This window comes from Mirounga angustirostris, unplaced genomic scaffold, assembly GCF_029215605.1.
Source record: "Mirounga angustirostris isolate CCGP_5_RB_7025 unplaced genomic scaffold, mMirAng1.0.hap1 SCAF_7, whole genome shotgun sequence".
Lineage (NCBI taxonomy): Eukaryota > Metazoa > Chordata > Mammalia > Carnivora > Phocidae > Mirounga > Mirounga angustirostris.
The window spans coordinates 94,272,912-94,292,367 of NW_026991715.1; the positions used below are offsets into that span (position 1 = coordinate 94,272,912).

A 19,456-nucleotide genomic window follows, 5' to 3' on the forward strand; every position below is an offset into this window, starting at 1 on the left:
AAATGGCTCCTGCCTTCATGTCACAGTAGGGAAGAAGAGCACAGAAAGAAAGAGCTCTGCTCCTTTGGAACAACAGGACAGAGGAAGGATGAGCACGCACCAGCTCACCCAGATGAAAATGGAAGCATCCTATTGCTTGTCTGGATGCCCATCTATGGACATCATGTGCACAAAGGTGCAGAGGAATAATGGGGTTGCTCGCCTCTCACGTTGGTATTGCCTGGCAGGAGTCAGTGCTGTGAGGTTTCCGGTGACCTGGGTTCAAATTCTGCTCTACTCCCTAGCTGCATAACCTCAGGTGAGGGCCTTATCCTTCCAAGGGCTTTACATCCTGACCCCCAAAATGAGGATAATGCTAGCTGTCTGCTGTAAGCATTAGATGTATGTAGGCAAATGGCACACACTACTCAGTGAATATCGTTCGTCCTTTTCCTGGTTCCACGTCTGTTTCTCCCCTAGCTTGTGAGCTACCAACATCCGAGTCTCTCACAGTCCTATTCCCAACTCCCTAAAGACAACGGTGCCCCAGGAAATGTCTCTGAAGGGCCCCAGGCTGGCCTGTATTCCTCTCCTACTTTGCACAAAACCTGGTGTCTTTCAAGTTTGAATTGGCGTTCAGCACCCATTCTATTCAGCTCCCAGCAAACCCCTTCTAAAGGCAGAGCCTCTCACCTCCAGCCAGCGCTCCTGGGAGCTCCAGCAGCTTCTGAGAATCTCCCAAATCTGGCCTCCCACAAGAGGGTCGTCCTCTCCTGACAAATTGAGCCCGAAGCTCTTAAGATCTCTTCTGTTAGAACTTTTTAACGGCGTCATAAATCTTTTATTAACATTTGGTATTATACTAATTAAAACTGTTCTCTGTATGTATTATTAATTTCCCTAGCACTTCTTGCTGGGGTGACGTTTTTAGCCAGCTAAGCAGAATGTAGCACAGTAAATAAGAAGAAACTCATTTCCAGACAATTAGCCTTGCAGAAAAATAAGTTGGTTAATGGAAGGCATGATGATTACAAATTTTACCTAAATAAACAGGGTATCTTAATGGTAACTCTTCAAGCTAAGTAAACAGATTGGGGTGGTAATGTCCTAAGCAATACTTAAATGTAACAGTTTAATAAATTGGTAAATTACTCATTTCATCTTAGAACAAAATGGTAATACTGTAGTAATAACCTAGTATATATTCCGTAAATATGAAGCATTATCACTTTAGCTCTGTAGAAATCACCACAGTGATATGTCAGCATTGATCTAAAACTGTAGCATTTTATCTCAAGTTTATTACCCATTTTTGAGAATCGCTGAGATTTTCAGAGCATAATGGCAATAAAAGAAGAATTTAAAAAGCGCTTTAATGTGCATAAGTTAATCAGAGGTATCCTCGGGGGGAAAAGGAAATTTGGTAAAACATGAATTATAAGCATCATTTAAACTTACTTTGGACACTAGAGATAATAAATGGCACCATAATTTAGAAATAGCTTTTAACATCAATGACGGTAAGTACCACTTTACTGTTCATAAGAATTGCAGAGCAATGGTGCTGAGGCCAATTTTATTAGCCATTTTTTTCTTTATAAAAGCAATCCAGCCCTTTCCACAACTGAGGAGACAGGAACAAGAGTTACGTGCTAATATGCAAAATGCATTTAAGTTTTTTGAAATAGAGAGTAATAAATTGTGCCAAAAGATGGAGTCTGGAGACAAATGAATGATCATTTAAAAAGAATAAGGCGCTCTCAGAGTTTACATATTTGGGGAAACTTGATAAAAAAAAAAAGCCAACAAATTGTTCATACATTTTCCCATTTGCCAAAGCATGCGGGTATGCTTTCAAATCCAAGAGATGAAGCCATAAATCCCAGCGATTGGGAGATGCCACAACAGAAATATATTTTTGTAAACTGTCACCATTGACAAATCATTTTTAAACTATATAAAGTGTAGGTTCAGCTTTCTCTTTATGGTGCCCTTCCTGCAGAGAAGCCTCAGACTCTGACCTCTGCTTACCAAGCACAGCCCGACGGGGCAGGGCTGCTGGCCGCCCCTCAGCTCAAGCTGTGGGTAGGACGGTCGCCAGGACTCACTGAACCACCTACTAAGTGCCCAATGTGCTGAGTATTACGGAGCCCAGGAGAAGCTTGTCTGATACAGTGTGTGGCAAGATTGGCTAAACCTGGCGTGTGTGGAAGAAACAAATCCAAGATGTCAGCCCAGACCTTGACCTTCAGGATTTAGTAACTCCAGGCTCAAGGTCTTTTGCTTTTTACCTGATGAATTTGAGGAAAAACAAAACAGTCCACCTTACTTGATCTTTAAGTCTTAGATGCAATTGAGTAACATAGATGCTCCCTGCCCTGCTTTTGAACATGAAGGTATGAAGGGCCTGGGGTCTTCATCTAAAGCAGCTCCTTCTGAAGGTGGGAGTAGGGGATGGACTCCATTAGCGCAGCGGGGAAGGAGGCAAGGAGAGGAGAGAGGAGAAGCTGAAGGCAACGAGGACAGTTCCCAGCAAGGCTCTTGGCTGTGTACTTGCAGGCCAAGAGCAGGCCTGCAGGCCTTTTGTCCACCCCAACCCTGGTTTATCTATTTATGTTCATCTTACCTCCAGACACTTCATCACTGTCTGCTCACAGTATATCACTGACATCCCCTCCCTCAGAGAGAGTCGGGAAATAGCAAGTTTGCCTGGCCTCCTTGTGGGAAAAGCCACGAGGCTTCTCATATTTCGTGTGAGAACTACACCTCCCATAGCCATGGCTGCCCCCATCTCCCTAGAGCAATCCAACTTTGGTTGAAGACCTCAACTTTGAGACAGAGTGGAGCATCCTGGGCCAGTAAATAGAGAACCGCTCTAGTCGGACAGCTATGTGACCTTGGACAAACACACTTTAAAGTTATCCAGCCTTAGTTTTCTCATCTGTAAAATGGGGTTTTGAAACTGTTTTAAAAGATGATTGTGAGGATTGTGTGAGAAAATAGAAGTGATGTCCCAAGGATGATGCTTAGCACTTGGTAGGCACTCGGCACAGATTGGGTTTCTCGCTGCTGTGGAGTCCAAACATCTGAATTCCAATCCACACCCTCTTGGATGTCGGTAAGTTATTTAACATCCCTCGACTCAAATTTCTCTCATCAAAATGGGATCTACTTTCTAGGTCTGTTTTAAGAGTTAAATGAGATCACTTGTGTAAAAGGCTTAGTCCACTGCCTGGCCCACAGATGTTCTGGAAATGCTACTTACTGTTATTATTTAATAAACATGTACTGGGCACGTACTGGGCTGTTGCATTGTGCCAATCATCACCGACCCAAGTAAACAGAAGCCCCAGAAGGCAGCAGGGAACCTGGTTACTCTTACTTAGGATAATCTAGATTTTCAACAGTCTAGAAGATTCTCTAAGGGGGAGATATTACACAGACTGAGTGAGTCAGGGCTCTAAACTCTGACATAACTGGGTTTGAATTCTAGCTCCATCACTTAACGTCTGACCCTGAGCAAGCAACTCATCTTCTCCGAGTTTGCTTTCTTCTCTCTAGGAGGAGAACAAGAACAATTTATCTTGTGAAAATTCATCTACCACTGAAAATAAGTATAGTAAATGTACCTCAGTGCTTCTTGTGCATCAGGCTCCTGGTGGTGAAATGCTCAATGGATTGTGTCATTTAATCCTCAAACAACCTTGTGAGGAAGATCTATCCTTACAAAGTACAGACGAGGACACTGAAGCTCAGAGAGGCAAGGTGACTCATCCAAGGCCACACAGTTGGTGAGCGGTAAAACTGGGATTTTAACCCAGGCCAATGAAAGCTGCAAACATGCTGTGGGCATCTTGGTACAGGAGGCAAACCACGTACCAGTGCCACCTCCCTTCCTCGGCCGTAAGTCCTCGGGGTCCAGCAGCTGAGGGGTACACCATGGCTCGTCAGCACCCGGGGGAGGCTCATTAGACCCTGTTGGTTAGCCTGGCCTTGGGGAGAGGTCCATGGAGGACCTCTGAATCCCCTAGGGAAAGTGGAAGACCCAGTGCCTTCCAGCCACCTTTAAGGGGCTCCACAGAGAAATAACAGTTTACAATACTCTTGCAAATACAACCCAGGATATTCTGGTTTGTATCTGAAGTTGTTCGGGGATGATAGTTTTCAAGCCAGCCAGAATTCCCTCTAACAGTCTTGAAGACATTGGCTTTAATAACAAGGAGGTTTGAGGGACCTTCTTGGGTAAAAGCCAATGAGCTGGACTCAGTCCACATGGGTTAAAGTCCTGGCATCAGAGGACTTGGGAATGCTGTGTCACACTCTGCACAGTCTCAGTTTCCTCATCTGTAAAATGGGGATTACAGTAGTACCTATCTCCTAGGGTCCTTATGAGGATTCCTCTAGGCGTTCTCATCAGATGGTAGCTGCCGGGCCCTCTCAGCCTGGCCACTGTGGGAGAGTATAGGTGGCTGCGCCTCGGAGGGGTCTCCAGGAGCTGGGGACTGGGTGGGTGTAGGACCCCATCCCTGCTCAGACTGTGCCCACCCACCCCCTGCAACAAACCGACTTGCAGCTAGAGTCATTAATAAAGAGGACCCCTCCCAGGGCCCTCTCCCTGTGTCTGCCCGTCTTCCCGGAGTCGGGTGTCCTCTCCCCCACCCCCTCCTCCTTAGTCCCATTACTTCCTAGGAACAAAAGTGTACCAGCTGTGGCGCCCCAGACAGCAGGTGCGAACGTGCGCTGCTTAGCATAGTGGATATTCAAGGGTGCCCCTCTGAGCCCACCCCGTGCTCTACAGCCCCAGGGGCTCAGCGGGTCTTGTCTGTTCGCCCCCACGAGGGCAGACCTTCGCCAGAGGGTTGTGTCTTTTCCTGGAGCGTTCCACATTTTCCTGCTGGCCGCATCTCTGCCGGCAGGAGGAAGGAGTGAATTTTTCCTGGGCGGGGGATGAAGGAAGCAAAGGGTGCGCCCCCAGGTTCCAGGCCTTCCGGAGTTTCAGCGCGTCCCGGATAAATCCATGGATCAATAAGGCTTGATAGCGAAGACAATACATTGCAGGTAGCGGGCCAGCGTGGGGGGCTGGCTTCTCTAACATCGGGGGAGTCTGGGTCAGCACAAATCTCTCTCATGACCCGGTAGCCGGTGGAGCGTTAACAGGCTGCGATCTGTGGGATCTGTGGCCGGCTGGGCAGGCAGTCAGGAGCTTTGCGTCCAGAGCCGAGTTCCGGGGGCGCAAGGTGAGCCTGGGCGAGTCTCCTGCTTTTTCTGCTCCCCAATTCCCTTCTTTGTAGAATGGGAACACAGGACTGTTCTGGGTGATCACTGGGATGTTGGAAGGTGGGAAAACCTCCGATCAAATATTCTGTTCAAACGTATTTTTTCTTCTTCCACCCCACCTCCTCCCCACACCAACTGGGAGAGGGGTTTAATAACTAACTTATTAATTGGCAGCCAGTCTGACACTTAAGAAGAACAACTTTATCTGATCATTTAAACTGAAGCGAGAGTCAGATATGGCCACTGATCTCAAGGTAACACCAGGATACTGACATTCTAACCGATCGAGCCAGGCCCAAATTCCGGGATGACTTCTCAGCCAACGACTCCACCTTTAGTGATGACAGGCAGAATGTCCGCAGTTGGGGGACACTGCCCTATTCCTGCCCTTTCCTCTCTAAGAGCAACACCTCTGATTAAAACACCTACATTCTTAGTAGGCGTTTAATTAGATTTCTTATCCATAAATATATTTTTAAAATGCTTTTATTCTCATAATAAGCTGCTAATCAGCTGTACTATAAGCCATGGGTTTTTATTTTCCCTGGAAGACTCCTTAGTGACTATATAGCCCTCATTTTACAGATGCGGAAACCAAAGCGCAAAGAGTCAGAGCCACTCGCTCAGGGCCATACAGAAAGAGAGTGACGGAGCTGAGCGGAGAACTTCGTCCAACTGGCGGCTGGGTGGTAAGAGGGAAGGCACCGATCACTGTGGCAAGTCCGTGAGGATTTTGCGAGTTTCTGAACCACAAGAAAGTGCGACTGGGTCTGGGCGTCGCTAAGAGAAGATGCTCAAAACAGACAGGATGCTTGCAAATGTGGGGCCTCGCGGCTACTGGCGGCTTTCCCACTAGGAAACCCGCCTTGAGGGTCGAGAACCCTTCACCACTCCAGAATGCAGGCGGCTGCACCACGCCGCCGCCCTGTGTTTCAGCTGCGCTGAGGCCGAGGATGAGATTTTGGCGAAGGTTCCCAGGAACCTTCAGCGCTGCCGCAGCCTAGGCCGTACCCTGGGCCTGGCGGTCTCGGCGGGAGTTGGGAGGCCATATTCTGAGGCCCCTAAGCCGCAGCGCCTAGCCAGACCGCCGCCTAACAGACGCGCAGCGCCTTCTGCAGCACCGGCCTCGGCCGCCGAAAAGGCGCAGACGGCGGGCGGCCCGACCTGGACAAGGCCGCAGGTTTTCGAGAAGCGCCGCAGGCAGGAGAAGGTCGCCCAGCCCAGGAGCGCTGCGGGGCCTCGGGAGTCTCACCGCCGAGCTGGGAGTGGCCGCGGCTAAGTCTCCCCGCTCCGGCTCCGGGGGCAAACGTGCGCAAGCCTGGGAGGCGAGAGGCGCTGGCGGCCTTGGAACGCGCGGAGTCCAGCGCCCAACCGGGGTGGAAAGGTCCTTCGGCTCCACTGATAACCCCGAGCCTCGGGTCGGGGTGCCTGCAGGTGCACCCTAGGCCGCCGCCCCAGCCCTCACTAGGCCAAGTCCCCCTTTCCTCCCAAGTACTAGAAAGAGAGCGCTTGGTTTGGGGCGGGGGGGCGCAGAACGAGAGCGCGGGTCCGCTGCAGCCGCGCGACCCAGAACTAATTTCTGGACTTCTCTGAGCCTTCATTTTTCCAACTGCAAAGTGGTGTGGGGCATCCAAACCCTGCAGAAATGTTGTGTGGGTCATCGTAAACCACACTGCGTGCAAAGCTCGCTGTCCCCAGCCGGTGCTCTATAGGTTGCTTGCTGCTGAAGGGGAATCGTTCCCACTTGAGGGAAGTGAGCAGCCGGCCCCAGAGCTAGTGTGTGTGTGTGTGTGTGCGCGCGCGCGCGCGCGCGCACGCGCAAGTCTGTCTGTCTGTCTCTGATCGGCCGTGTCCTCCCAGACTCTACCGGCTTTGGAGCCTCTCAGGGAAAGCTGAGCACAGCCTAACTCCTCGCCCCTGGGCAGGGCAGCCTCACCCCTCTTGCCGGACGCCTGGGGCCCAGACCTCCCTGCCTGCCCAAAACCAGCGCGCGAGGAGTGCCCGCGAGAACGGTCCGCGAAGGCCGACAAGCTGACTCTTGCCTCCCAGTTCTGCATCTGTAAAATGGGCGCGGCTTTAAAGACGCTTGAACCGAGGCTAAAGAAGGCCCTGGGGAAGGGCGGCGAATGGGTCTTCAGCCTTTACCCAGAGGCCTACTGCTTCTGGTCCTTAATTCCCTCCATGGTGGGGCTGAGCGTCCACACGCACCTGCTGCCTCTGGAGCCTGGGCCGCTTCCTCCGGCAGAGGTGGGGTCTAATATTGGGAGCGGATCGCCAAGAAAGCGTCCATGTGGGCTTCCCAGCCTATTCCAGATTCTCTCTCCCCTACACTCAGCTTTAGGGGCAGCTGCCTGATCTGGATGTTTCTGCACGCTCTGCCTCACAGCCTTCCGGGGGGTGGGGAGTGGGAGCTGTGACCCTTAACAGGGCGTTCTGGGGCTCTAGTCCCACACAGCCACAGTGGGAATGGCAACCTCCAGGCCTTACACATCGGGAGGAGGGGGTTCAGCACTAAACAACCTCGCATCGCCCAGCAATCCGTCCTACCCCCTGGGGGCACCCACACTGCTCTGGGTGGGCATGGGCGTGACACAGTCGCGACCCGGCCCCACACGAGTGGGCTCAGCCCCCTAACTCAGAGGGACTCTTAGTCTCTGGCTGGGCGAGGCTTGTTGGGGCAAAGCGCTCAGAGAGGGCAAAAGCCCCGCAAGCACCTGGTGGGGAAACATACTGACGTCCCTGAGAGCCGAAGCAAGACTAGGTAGGTCCCCATCCCGGGGCTCAGCTGAACGCAGACCCCGGGTGGGCTTCCGGGTCAGAGACCAGAGGCACTAGGAAGGAAGAAAAAGACGTGTGTGTATTCCCCCAAAAGGCCCAAGAATTGAGGGTCATCCTGGCAAAACAACAAAAATAATTTAGATAAACAAAACCACTATGCCTTATTCTAGAGAAAAAGAAAAAAAAAGTGAGGGAAATTGGAAAGCGACGCCAGTCCCCGGGGAGGAGGTGCTCAGCCAGCAAAGGCAAAGAAGGTCGTTCTTAGATGTTTAAGTCCCCGGCCGGAAGGCCAACGTTTCCCATCCCGATAGGGGTGTTCATCGGGCTTTTTAGCGAAGAAAAGAGAAGCATTTCCAGAAACCACCCCCCAAAGAGACCTGAAGGTCTGAGTCCCTCTAGTTCCTCTCTGGGGGTGTCTATAAGTCCGGGCGGGTAGGGCTTGGAGGTGGAGGTGAAGGCAGCAACCATGGGAGCTCCCCCTGTGTTTCTTAGACTCCCTCCCGTCTCTGGAGCCCTGCCAGTGAAGACGATCCCACAGCCCGCGTAGAACGAAGGCGCCCAAAGCCCGGAGCCCGCAGGGTGGCGCTTGGCCAGGGGGAAGGCGGTGTGCTGAGGGGGGGGGGGGGAGGTGGCCCCAGGGCCTGTGGGACAGCCCCAGAACTGTTTCGCCTCAGGAAGCTAATGGGAGCCGGGTCAGGAGGAGGGGGTGGCAGAGACAGACACACAGAAAGAGAAGCGAAGAGATTCTGAGAGCAGAACAAGAAAACAAAAAGGAAACAGGAGAGGAGGGAAGGAGGAAGAGAGGGAGGAAAAGAAACCTCGAGAGAGACAGAGGACGGGACAGTGAGAAATGGAGAGAGAAGGGGGGCAGGATACCACAAAGAAAGAGTCGGGGAAACTAAAAGCAATAGTGAACGAACTATATAGGGAAACATAAAACTGTAAAGGAAAGCAAAAGTTACAGTAGCACGGAGACCCAGAGTAACGAATAGAGTAGAAAATAGAGAACATCGTGGAGAGGCCAAAAATAAGAAAAAAATTAAAAGACCGAATAAAAGGGGAAAAAATGAGGGAGAAAGAGGAAATGTTCACGAACGCTTCTAGTGTGTGTCTTGTTGGAAGGGACCACCCACCGCCCGTCCCGTGATCCCAAAACTCCCAGCTTTCGAGCCGAGGTAAAGCTGGGTGGACTGGGCCTCGCTGCTTTCACACCTGGGCTCGGTATTCCAGGGTTTCGGGGCGCCCCGCCCCTCTCCTGAACAGTGACGCCGCCAGTCTGCGGTGACGTCGCTTGACGTCACGCCCCACCTGCGGTCCCGCGTAAACCAAGAGTGTACAGATGTTCTGGGTTTGTGCCCCGCGCTTACTCCTCAGACACCGAGCGTTTGGAGACCCAGGACATGCGCCGGTTCTGTGCACACAGCCCGCCCACAGTGCGCCCAGATCCCCTATTGCCAGTCCTTGGGTCCGCCCAGGGCCTGAGGCCTCACTGGAAAAAGAGGAGGTCAGTGGGTTGTGGAGGGGGTTGGGGGTGGGGAGGGGAAGGGCTCCGAGTTCTTAGAAGTTCGAGGTCACGGTGCCTTCACCCCCTAGGTGGGTCTGGCCTGTGACGACCTAAGTACCCGCCGGGGGTGGGGTGGGGCTTTCATCCCCAACCCTGCCTGGCGCCGACCTTCGACCTCTCGGCCTTGAGTGCCCTTCCCATGTCCGCCCCACCCCGCCGGCACCCAAACTGCCAGCGGCCGGCACGCACTGACCTGCACCGCGGATCCTCCCCGGGGCCCCGGGCCGGGGTTGGAGCTGAGGCGAAAAGCGACGAAGCTTGGAGACGTGGACGCGCCCCTGGGTACACTGCGGCTCGGCCTCTACCGCCGATGGGGTGGGGCGCAGGGCCGGGCTCGCCGAGCATTATTGGAACGAAAACGAAATAAAAGCGGCGTTAAGTGAAATAGCTAACTTTTTTATTAAATAAAACGACTTAAATAAAAGGAACGGAAAAGGAGAGGAGTGGGCCCAGCCTAAACGCAGGGTGCCCCAGCCCTGGCGCTCCCCCCAGCCACCTGGTCGGCCGCCCCTCCTCCAGCGGCCCCCGCGGGGGAAGCAGGTGGCCGGTTTCTAAAGAAAAAAGCCAAAACTTTTATTATTTACACGTTTGGGCAAAAGTACAAAGTATAATACAGGCGCCCGGCCCGGGGGGTGCGGGCGAGGGGCGGAGAAACGTAAGGCGCTTTCTTTGTCAGGCCCGGGCCTGGGGCGGGACTGGGCGCGGGGCGGGGGCTCGGATTGTGCAGCCGCGCGGAGCCCGGGCCCAGCCCCCCTCCGCGGCCGGCGGGGATGCGGCCGCGCCCCGGGGCCTACTCGAGCTCGGAGGCCCCTGTCCCTCTCGGCCTCGGGTCCCCCCCCAGCCCGGCTGGGGGCCCGGGGCGCCCCGCCGGGTGGGGGCGGCGATCCTTGGCGACTGTGCGCGCTGGTGGCTCACACCAGAGAGGTGACGGCGGGGACCTTGGAGCTGTCCTCCTCCCAGGGCTGCAGATTCTGCAGAGCGAAGAGCGACGAGTTGTGCAGACAGAGAGGGTCGGGCTGGATGGAGTCGTTGAGGCTCTTCTGGAAGGCGTCGTGTTGCAGCTGCAGCATGAGCCGGCTCGCCTGCTGCCGCTCCGCCTCCCGCTCCTCCGCCGTCTGCCGCCTGCACCGGGGGAGGGAGAGGGACAGCACCGTCATGCACCCGGCACTGCGGGGCTGCCGGCGGGGCCCCAGCCCTCCCGGGAGCGGAGGCCAGCCGGGAGCCTCGAGGCGCAGGACCCGTCTGCACCCCTGCTGGCGCTGTGCGCCCGAGGCCCGCGCGTCCGGGGAGGGGGTTGGCATCGTTTGTTTTTGTTGAGTGTCGGGCGGTCGCGGGGAGGGGACTCAGCCCGCTGCCCACCTGCACGTCCGGGTATTGTGGCTTCGCCAACAACAAAGATGTTTCTTTTGCGGGATAACAAGGACAGGGCGTGTGTGTAACTGACTCGGCCCTGCGGACAGTCGGATCGCTAGGGTCCGCGGGTGGGAGGGCTGGCTCTGCAACTGCCCGCGCCGTGTCCCTGGGCCGGGTCAGCCTCATCCAGTTCTCCCAGGCCCTTCTCGAACCTCTCTTCCAAAACGCGATCGCTTCGCCGTTCACGGGTTGGATGGAAATAGGGATCGGATAAAAACGGGGCTGGAGTCAGGATGAGGAGCCAGAGGGGGAACATGGAGCCCGCGCGGACTGTCGGAACTCCTAGAGCGCAAGCTGGAGGGATTAGGGGAGTGCGAGAGACCCCGGGGTGGGGGGTGGGTGGCGCGGCTGCTGGTGGAGGTGCAGGTGAGAGGAAACCGAAAGAGCTCAGAGACGGAAGAAAACACGGAGAGTTGGAGAGGCGCACGAGAGCGACACAGGGATGAGAATGGAGGAGAAGCCGAGGCGCGGGAGAGGAGAGAGAAACGCAGGCCGGCGGGAAGGAGAGAAGGGAGATAAAATTTGGGAAGGAGCGTGGGAGGCGCAGCCCTGGGAGGGCGGGTAGCGGGTAGCACAGAATGGGGAGAGCGCGAGGCTGCGGCGCGGGGCGGGTGAAGGGCGGGTGCAAGATGGGCCGAGCCGGGCCTCTCTCACCGCCACTTGGTCCTCCGGTTTTGGAACCAGGTCTTGACCTGCGCGTCCGTCATTTTGAGGGACTTAGCGAGCGCCGCCCTCTCGGCCGAGGCCAGGTACTTCTGGCGGTGGAAGCGCTTTTCCAGCTCGCAGATCTGCACCCGAGAAAAGGACGTGCGCGGCTTCTTACGCTTGGGCGGCGTCCTGTTCTGGTAGGGGTGGCCGATGCGCCGGGTCACGGTGAAGGGCGTGAGGGCCGCCGCCGCTGCGGAGACACACGAGGCCCCCTGAAGCCCAGCCCGGCTCCACTGCCGTTCAGGCCCCATGCGGACCCCGTGCCGCCCGGTGGGGCGCAGAGTGCTCCGCTATTTCGTTGGTCCCTCGCGTCCCCAGCGGCACCAAGCCGGGCGGGAGTTACCCCTCTTCCCCTGGGCGTAGGCTTATTTCCCCGAAACTCCCTGATTTTCCTCCCCCTGTGGTTGCCCGGGGCCCCGGGCGCTGAGGCCTCCAACGCGCTTGGGCCTCCGGAATCGTTTCCCAGAGTGGAGCACCTAGGGCGCGGCGCCTCTGGCCCCGGGAGGGCCGAGGCCCGGTGCCTGTTCGCTGGCCCTGCTCACCTGTGAAGCGGTCTTTCACGAACCGGCGGCTGCTCTCCATCCAGGGGAAATTGAGGCCGCCCAGGCTGGAGACCGTGGGCACGGAGGGCATGGCGGGCAGCGCGCTAGGCAGAGGCGGTGGCACAGCCCCGGGCAGCGGCCTGTGCGCTGGCACTCGGATCACGCCGGCGGGCGCCAGGCTCAGGTTGACACTGTAAGATCCCGGGTCCTCGAAGGGCGCGCCCAGGCCGGCAAAGGAGGCGGGTAGAGACGGGTATGTGGCGCCCGGACGGCCCCCGGGGGGCCCTCCCAGGTAGCTGGCGCCGTCGGGGCCCCGCGGGGCTGGTGCGCTGTCCTGGTCCGGGCTGTTGAGGATCTGGTCGATGCCGAAGCTGATGGGCTCGTGCGGGTGCGGGGTCTGCGCGCTGGCGGGCGCCTCCATCCTGGGCGGGCGGAAGGGCTGGGCTGGGCTGGGCGGGGAGGCGGCTGGGTCCCTGTTACGGCGCGGCCATGGAGCGCCCGGCGCCTCTCGTTGCACTGAAACTTTGCCAAGAGTGCGCGGGCCCGACAGGCTCTGTGTCATCTTTCTTGAACCGAACCTGGAGTTTCCGCTGCTAATTCCTCTCCCGCCGCAGCCATTGGCTGCGATCAACAAGCCTCTCTCCTCCCATTGGCTCCCGGCTTTCAATAAAGGCCTAATTCATGGAAATAGGAGCTTAGGGACTGTTCCAAGGTGACATCATTTTAACAAACGAACAATAGGTCAAATTTATTAGCCGGGATAATGGGCGGCGGATATTAGCGCCCGAACCGCAGCCTCCCAAACCCGAAATCTAACGAAGCTGCAATTAGCAGACGCTCCCCGCTCCTCCTGGCCGGGGCCGCTATCCGGCCACAGCGCGGGGCGGGCCAGGGTGCTCTGCTGGTAAGATTGTCGTTTGCGGAGGGGGGTTTCGTTTTCTTCCAAATTTTTTCATCTGGGCAAAAACCAAACCATGCGAATCCTTTCAATTGCAATGGAGTTGCAAGCCCGGAACGACCCTGTGGAATCCGCGGAAGCCTCTTGGACCCTCCACCGCCACGGGAGCAACGAAAGGAGCGCACCACCCGGCGCAAGCTCCGCGCTCCCAGCGCGCGGGGTGAGGGGAGCACTACAGCATGCTCCGCGCTCCCGAGGACACCGACCCGCGTGGGGAGAATTCGCCCCCGCCCGGGCCACTTTGGAGACACTCCCTGGCCCCCGCCAGGCGGACCGAGGTGTGACTCGCAGGTGCCCACGCGTGCGGGGCCCGGCTGGTCTAGGGACCCAGGGTCGCCCGCTGGGGAGCGGGGCTCCAGGCCCTCGAAATTCGTTGCAGGGTGGACGGGGACTGTGGTCGCGAGTGGGAACCCGCCCATGGCACTGCAGGTGTGGGGACCTGGGGTACCCGAGGGGCGAGGCGCGGGGGCGGCTCATCTTTGGAGCAAAGAGCGGGATTTCTTTGGGTAACGGGAGCAGCGAGTCCCTCCCGCTGCAGGCCAGCCTGGGCGCTGGGACCACTCCCTCCCTGCTCTGCTCACGCCCTCAAGGACTGTCGAGGCCGGCCAGGGGCACCGTGGACAGGACAGGACAGGACCGAACGCTGGGCGGTCACCCCAGCGCCAGCCTCGGCTGTCTACCCTGGAGGGAGACAACAGAATCGTTGTCTACCCACGAATTCTAACATCGTTAGGTGCAAACTGACTGCTGCACACCTGGCCAGGCCCCTCTCACTCTCACCCTGTCTTGGGGATGTGGTGAGAGCTTGGAGATATGGTTACCCAGAACTGAGTGTTCACATTTGGGTTGGTCACTTTCTAGCTCGGTGAGCTTGAGCAAGTGACTTCCTATGTTTAGGCTTTGGTTTTCTTGTTTGTAAAATGGGCAATGCGTGCATTGCGGGATTGTCAGTAAGCCTTGAATGAGATACTAAGAGAACGCAGGGCTTAGGGCCTGACACATAGTAGGCACTGAGCTGCTGGGCTGCCCTCCCACCCCCACCCCCAAGGGGATGGTTGACGTATTATTCTGATGATTCTTGTTTATTTATTTGCAGTTTTATGTTTGCAGAGTCTCAGTCTCTTGAAGAGAAAAATGTATTTGTCTATCAGTGGGATCAGTCCCAGAGGACCCGGAAGGGCAGGAGAGAGCATGTTAGGGCTTCTTCCTAATAATCTGCCCCCAATGACCAAGAGGCCTCAGGATTTGCAATCTTAAGGCCTGCGTTCCTGAGTCAGGTCACCGTCCTGCTGTGTGACCCTGGGCAAGTCGCTGGCTCTGGCTGGGTGGGGAGAATGAGGCTACTGGAGAGTGAAGGGTGAGGAGGGAGCGTGCCCGGCCCTGGGCCCGGGATGAGCCCTCCTTTGCTCCCTTGGGGATCCAAGGACCTTCAAATGGAGCCGACATCATTGCTCCCATGCTAGGGACCTCCTGCTTCTAAATCAGACTCTGCCACTGGTAGTCTGGGGCTGTTTGGTCCCTCATTGCCTCTCCTGGAGCCTCCTTTTCCTTATTTGTAAAACAGGAAGGGTAATAGCTATCCCCAGGGTGGCTGTGAGAAGTAAATGAGATAAGGTTTGTGGACAAGCCTGCGAGAAACCGGATTATATAATAATAACTTTAAAGACAACAGTGGAAGCACGGTAGGTTGAGAACTTAGTGTGTGCCAGGCAGGGGGCTGAGCACGTACTTATTCCTCACAACAACCCTGTGAGGAAAGGCTGTTATTGATCCCATTTTTTACCTGACGAGGGCACTTTGGGTCAGAGAGTTCACGCGGCTCTCAGCCCCCCTCTCCAGGGCCAGGTAAGCACCTGACCAGCTCTATCAATTTCCTTTCTGGCTTCTCAAGCCCCAGGTTACAGGCCTGTCCTCCCCACTTCCCGGCTTTGTTAAATTGGGATGACAAGGCACACCCCACAGAGGTATGTGGGCATAGAATTAAAGAGAAGTGGGTGGTGTGGCCAACACTGCCCCGAGGGCACACACGATGAGTGGTCCAGTGCGTAAGGATCAGATTCTGACCTCTGTTTACCAGCTGTGGGCTTGGGAAATCGCTCATCCTTTTTGTGCCTCAGTTGCTAGTCTTGTAAAGCAACAGCACCAATGTCGTGGGATTAAATGAGCCCGTCCAGTGAAAACACCCAGCAGTGCCAGGCATGGGACAGAACTCGGCCTCACACCCCCACCCCCCACCCCCGGGTCCCAGCTTTCTGAGATGCCTGGGTTTCACCATCTTCCAGCAGTAGGCGCCTTGGGCCACTGATCACAAACCCCTCTTTTCCAGCCCAGACAGAGCGGAGCTGTTAGTCAGCCCAGGAAGGGGCGTAAATGGGGGCAGATAGTAGTCCCTGGGACAGGGGTTCTCAAAGTATATGCCTAGACCAGCAGCAGCAACAGCACCTGGGAATTTGTTAGAAATGCAAATTCTTGGACCCTAGCCCAGACTTACTGAATCTGAAACTCCAGGGTAGGGCTAGGCAATCTGCTTTCACAAGCCCTCCAGGTGATTCTGATGATCGCTCACATTTGGCAGCCGGTGCCCAGAAGAGTGTCCGTTTCATCCAAGTTTTCAAATTCATTGTTACAATGTTGTGGGAAGATGCTCTCATAGTTCCAAACTCTCCTGCGAATCTGAGCTAATGTCCTCTACTCTTTATTCTCAGTGTTACTCAGCTGTGCCTTCTCTTATCATATTTACCAAAGGTTTGTCTATTTTTTTTTTAAAGTGAGTCTTTTTTTTTTTTTTTAAAGATTTTATTTATTCATTTGAGACACAGAGATACAGAGAGAGAGAGCATGAGCAGTGGGAGAGGCAAAGGGAGAGGGGGAAGCAGACTCCCGGCTGAGCCAGGAGCCCGATGTGGGGCTCGATCCCAGGACCCTGGGATCATGACCTGAGCCGAAGGCAGATGCTTAACCATCTGAGCCACCCAGGCGCCCCAAGGTTTGTCTATTTTATAATAGGGTCTTAGAAGACTTTTAGTTCCTTCTTTTTTATGCCATCTCTTTGAGGAATGTTTTATTTTTATTAATTATTTTCCTCTTGGTTTGTTGAGGTGAAAATTTAGTTAATATTTATCAATATTTCTTGTTTTTTTATAAATATATTTAAGGTCATACATTTACCTCTAAGCCCTTTTTGCCCAAATGCATTCTGATGCGCATTTGGTGTTCCTGAGATTGTAATTTTTTGCTGTCCCTTCCTGCCTGCTATCAACTGAACAGTGACAGACACACACGCACACGCACCAGAAGGGAGATCAGAAAATGAAAATTCTAAGATCCCGCGGTCGTGGGGGCCAGAAAGATTTCCAGGATGCGGCGCATCGTGCATTTTTCCCCATGGAGAAGCTGGGAGGAAGGGAAGGACTGCTGGGGGCCTTGCTGGGAGACATAGACGAGGGAGGGGTGGCTTCAGGGATGGGAGACAGGATGTTGGAATGCCCAACTGCCCGTGGGCAGGAGGCCGGCTTAGTCCAGTCCCGCTCTGCCACCGACCTCTTCTGCGAGTTGGACTCCATTTCCCTACCCATGAAATGGGGTAGAGATTGAATCGGGGCTCTTACACATGTCTGGGTCTGTAATCCTATTTGAAAGACTGATGAAAGGATGGAGGACCACCTCCATAGACAAAGAAACAAACACATAATTTGGCACATGTACCGTGACGCAGGCTGCTTACCTGTCCACCTTCCATTCTTGGTCCGCACACCCTAGTAAGAAGTCTCCAGGGGCACTGGCAGTTCTCAGGAGGGAAGGCTCCCAAGACACCTGCCCGGATGTCTTCACTCATTCATCCACTTATTCAACACCTATGTGCTGAGCACTTACGCACGTTTCTGGCCCAAGTCCCAACTTTGGGCTTCAGTTTCCCCATCTGATAGTGGGAGTAAGGCAGTTTAAGCTCTTCATTGCTGCCTTCCCATGATGGGGATACTAGGGGAAGAACCTTCCAGAGGAGGCCTTCAAGGGCCCAAGATTCTGCCAGCTGGAGGAAGGCAGAGGCCACCTGGTACTATGTGCTCTTTGTGCCTCCCCAGCACAGGTCGTGAGACTCGAAGGACAGTCGGCTTAGGGAAGTGAAGTCCAGGGGCATGCAGCTGGGAAGGCTGGAGCTGGGATCTGAACCCAGGACTGTCTTGACTCCAGAGCCCATGCTTTTCCCTTTACCCCATACTCCCGTTTCTACTCTGGGAGCAGGTGGTAAGGCTCCAAGGCACAGGACTGAGTGGGGAGGGGAAATCCGTGGAGGAGCTGGGGGAAGGAGCTCAGGAGCAGGGGTGAGGGCTGGCCATGGAGGGGCTCACTTCTGTCCCCCCCCACAACCCCCACTGGCCTGAGAGTTCCTTCAGGACAGAACAGTGTTGGCGGCATTTGATTCCATGTCTTGGGGCTGGGGCCGTTGGAGGATCATCATGAGTTTGTGGTGCTTAACTGAAGAGCACACAGCAAGGTCAGACGAGTGGAGAGGAAAAGGGATCCGAGTTCGTCCAGGTCTGTGCACAGTCCAGCACCCTCCAAAGCAGCCCCCCTCCCCTGTCACTCTCCATCCCTGTTTATTTTCATCATTGCCTCCATCACCTGCGGGACCCCTCTTATTTATCCTGCTCAGTGGCTCTCTGAAGGCAGAGACTTTGTCTCATTCACGGCTTTATCTATGGTGGAGCAATGAATGACTCCCAGGATCTTTGTGCTGAGTCCAACCGGGGCCCTGGCCTGGAGGAGGGCCCAGCCTGGCAGGGCGGGCCGGCAGCCACATGAAGACGCTGGCCGTGGGGCTGGGGGTAGGACAGAGGGTGCGTCTGAGACAGGAAGGGAGAGGGGCTGCTGGAGGCTGCGGAGGGGCGTGTGAGCAGGGACCGTGTGCAGACGGCCGCATGTGCAGGGGGGCAGGGACTGGCCAGTGCCCTCAGGCGCAGGGGGGCGAGGACGGGCACCGAGGGCAGCCCTGTGTGGGGGCCTTCTGAGGTACCCCCACCCCTGACCTCATGCCCTGCTCTTTCCCTCCACCGCCCAGCAGCCATTTTCTCCATTTCATCTACAACTTTCCTCTCTTCCTGACAGATTTCTCGAGTAAATTTGACTTCGTTTCAACACTTTGGTTGGGCAAATTACATTAAGATGGATGTTGCAGGTACCCTTTATGGTTTATTTATCGTGATACTGTTTGTATCTCACGCTTATAAATAACTTATGTTATAGCTTTTGTTTGTGGAAATGTAACTTACATATTTTATTACGCTTTCTGTAAACCTCAAAAAGAATCTTGTCAAGGAAGCGCTCTTATCAGCAATCCAAACTATGGGACGTAAAAACCGACACCACCATTATTTTTTAATATGCCAAGGAGGCAGGTTACTCTTGCTGTAGTTTGAAAGGTTTGCTGTCATCGTAAACTTGCACCTCAATAAAACATTAAAAGGTCTCAAGGATGATTTTATAAATTTCAGGGAGGAGGATGAATCGGTGGCAGAAGCCATCGACACAGCACTCAAGGAGCCCAGGTGTTGGACTGGCCTTTCTCTGAGAGTGTCCAGCTTCAGTTGGGGGTCATGGAGGGTTCCGGGTCCACCTCCCCACCCACTGTCCCTGGTGAAGTACCCAGCTTCAGGGGTGAGAGAGGAAAAGAAGCATGAGTTCTGGAGTCTGGCTGACCTGACTTTGAATCCCAGCTTGTCCACTTTTTAGCTTTGTGGCCTTGGGTTAGTCTTCCAGCCTCAGTGTTCTCATCTCTAAAATGGGGATACTACTGCTTACTTGACATTCTTATTGGGAAACATTAGATTTAAATGAGATGGCAATTTTGCAGTGCTCAGGGGGTGCTCGATAAATGATATAGTGACTGTTATTATTTAACTTCCGCCTTGAAGCTGTTACTTTCTCCCTTTCTACTCACCTTGCTCTCCTCTCCAGGTGCTCTTTCCCTCCTCACTGTATGGGGCTGAGTTCTCCCAGATGCTACCGCCCCCCAACCGCTGGACTAGCCTCCATCTAGATAGGGTTCCCCTATGCCAGATTTTTCACTTTCGCCAATTTCTCTCAACCAGACTATCCTATTTGTTCTCATGCTCAACTCTCTGTTGGTGGGTAACTAATTGTCAAGGGTCTCAGTTGGTGGCTATACGCCAGGCCTGTTTTGCATGCTGAAAGAGACCTCCAGTACCATAACCCAACAGCACTTGCAGGTTGGCAGGG

At 54.8% G+C, this 19,456-nt stretch overlaps 1 protein-coding gene across 1 annotated transcript; it reads right to left on the minus strand.

Annotated features, from left to right (window-relative positions):
• Positions 1-10,509: 10,509 nt before the first annotated feature.
• TLX3 (T cell leukemia homeobox 3) lies at positions 10,510-12,682 on the minus strand. The gene is made up of 3 exons (XM_045887400.1): positions 12,262-12,682; positions 11,666-11,909; positions 10,510-10,720 (listed from the first exon to the last, which is right to left on the minus strand). Exons 1-3 carry the CDS (start codon positions 12,680-12,682, stop codon positions 10,510-10,512), a joined length of 876 nt encoding a protein of 291 aa, XP_045743356.1.
• Positions 12,683-19,456: the final 6,774 nt, after the last annotated feature.

Bases quoted from the DNA above. Each gene is read 5' to 3' on its own strand.
- TLX3 (XM_045887400.1), bottom strand. From the start codon at position 12,682: ATGGAGGCGCCCGCCAGCGCGCAGACCCCGCACCCGCACGAGCCCATC. The intron at 11,910-12,261 runs GTGAGCAGGGCC...GTGTCTCCGCAG, and splicing joins CGTGAAAGACCGCTTCACAG to CGGCGGCGGCCCTCACGCCC. The intron at 10,721-11,665 runs GTGAGAGAGGCC...CCCCCGGTGCAG, and splicing joins AACCGGAGGACCAAGTGGCG to GCGGCAGACGGCGGAGGAGC.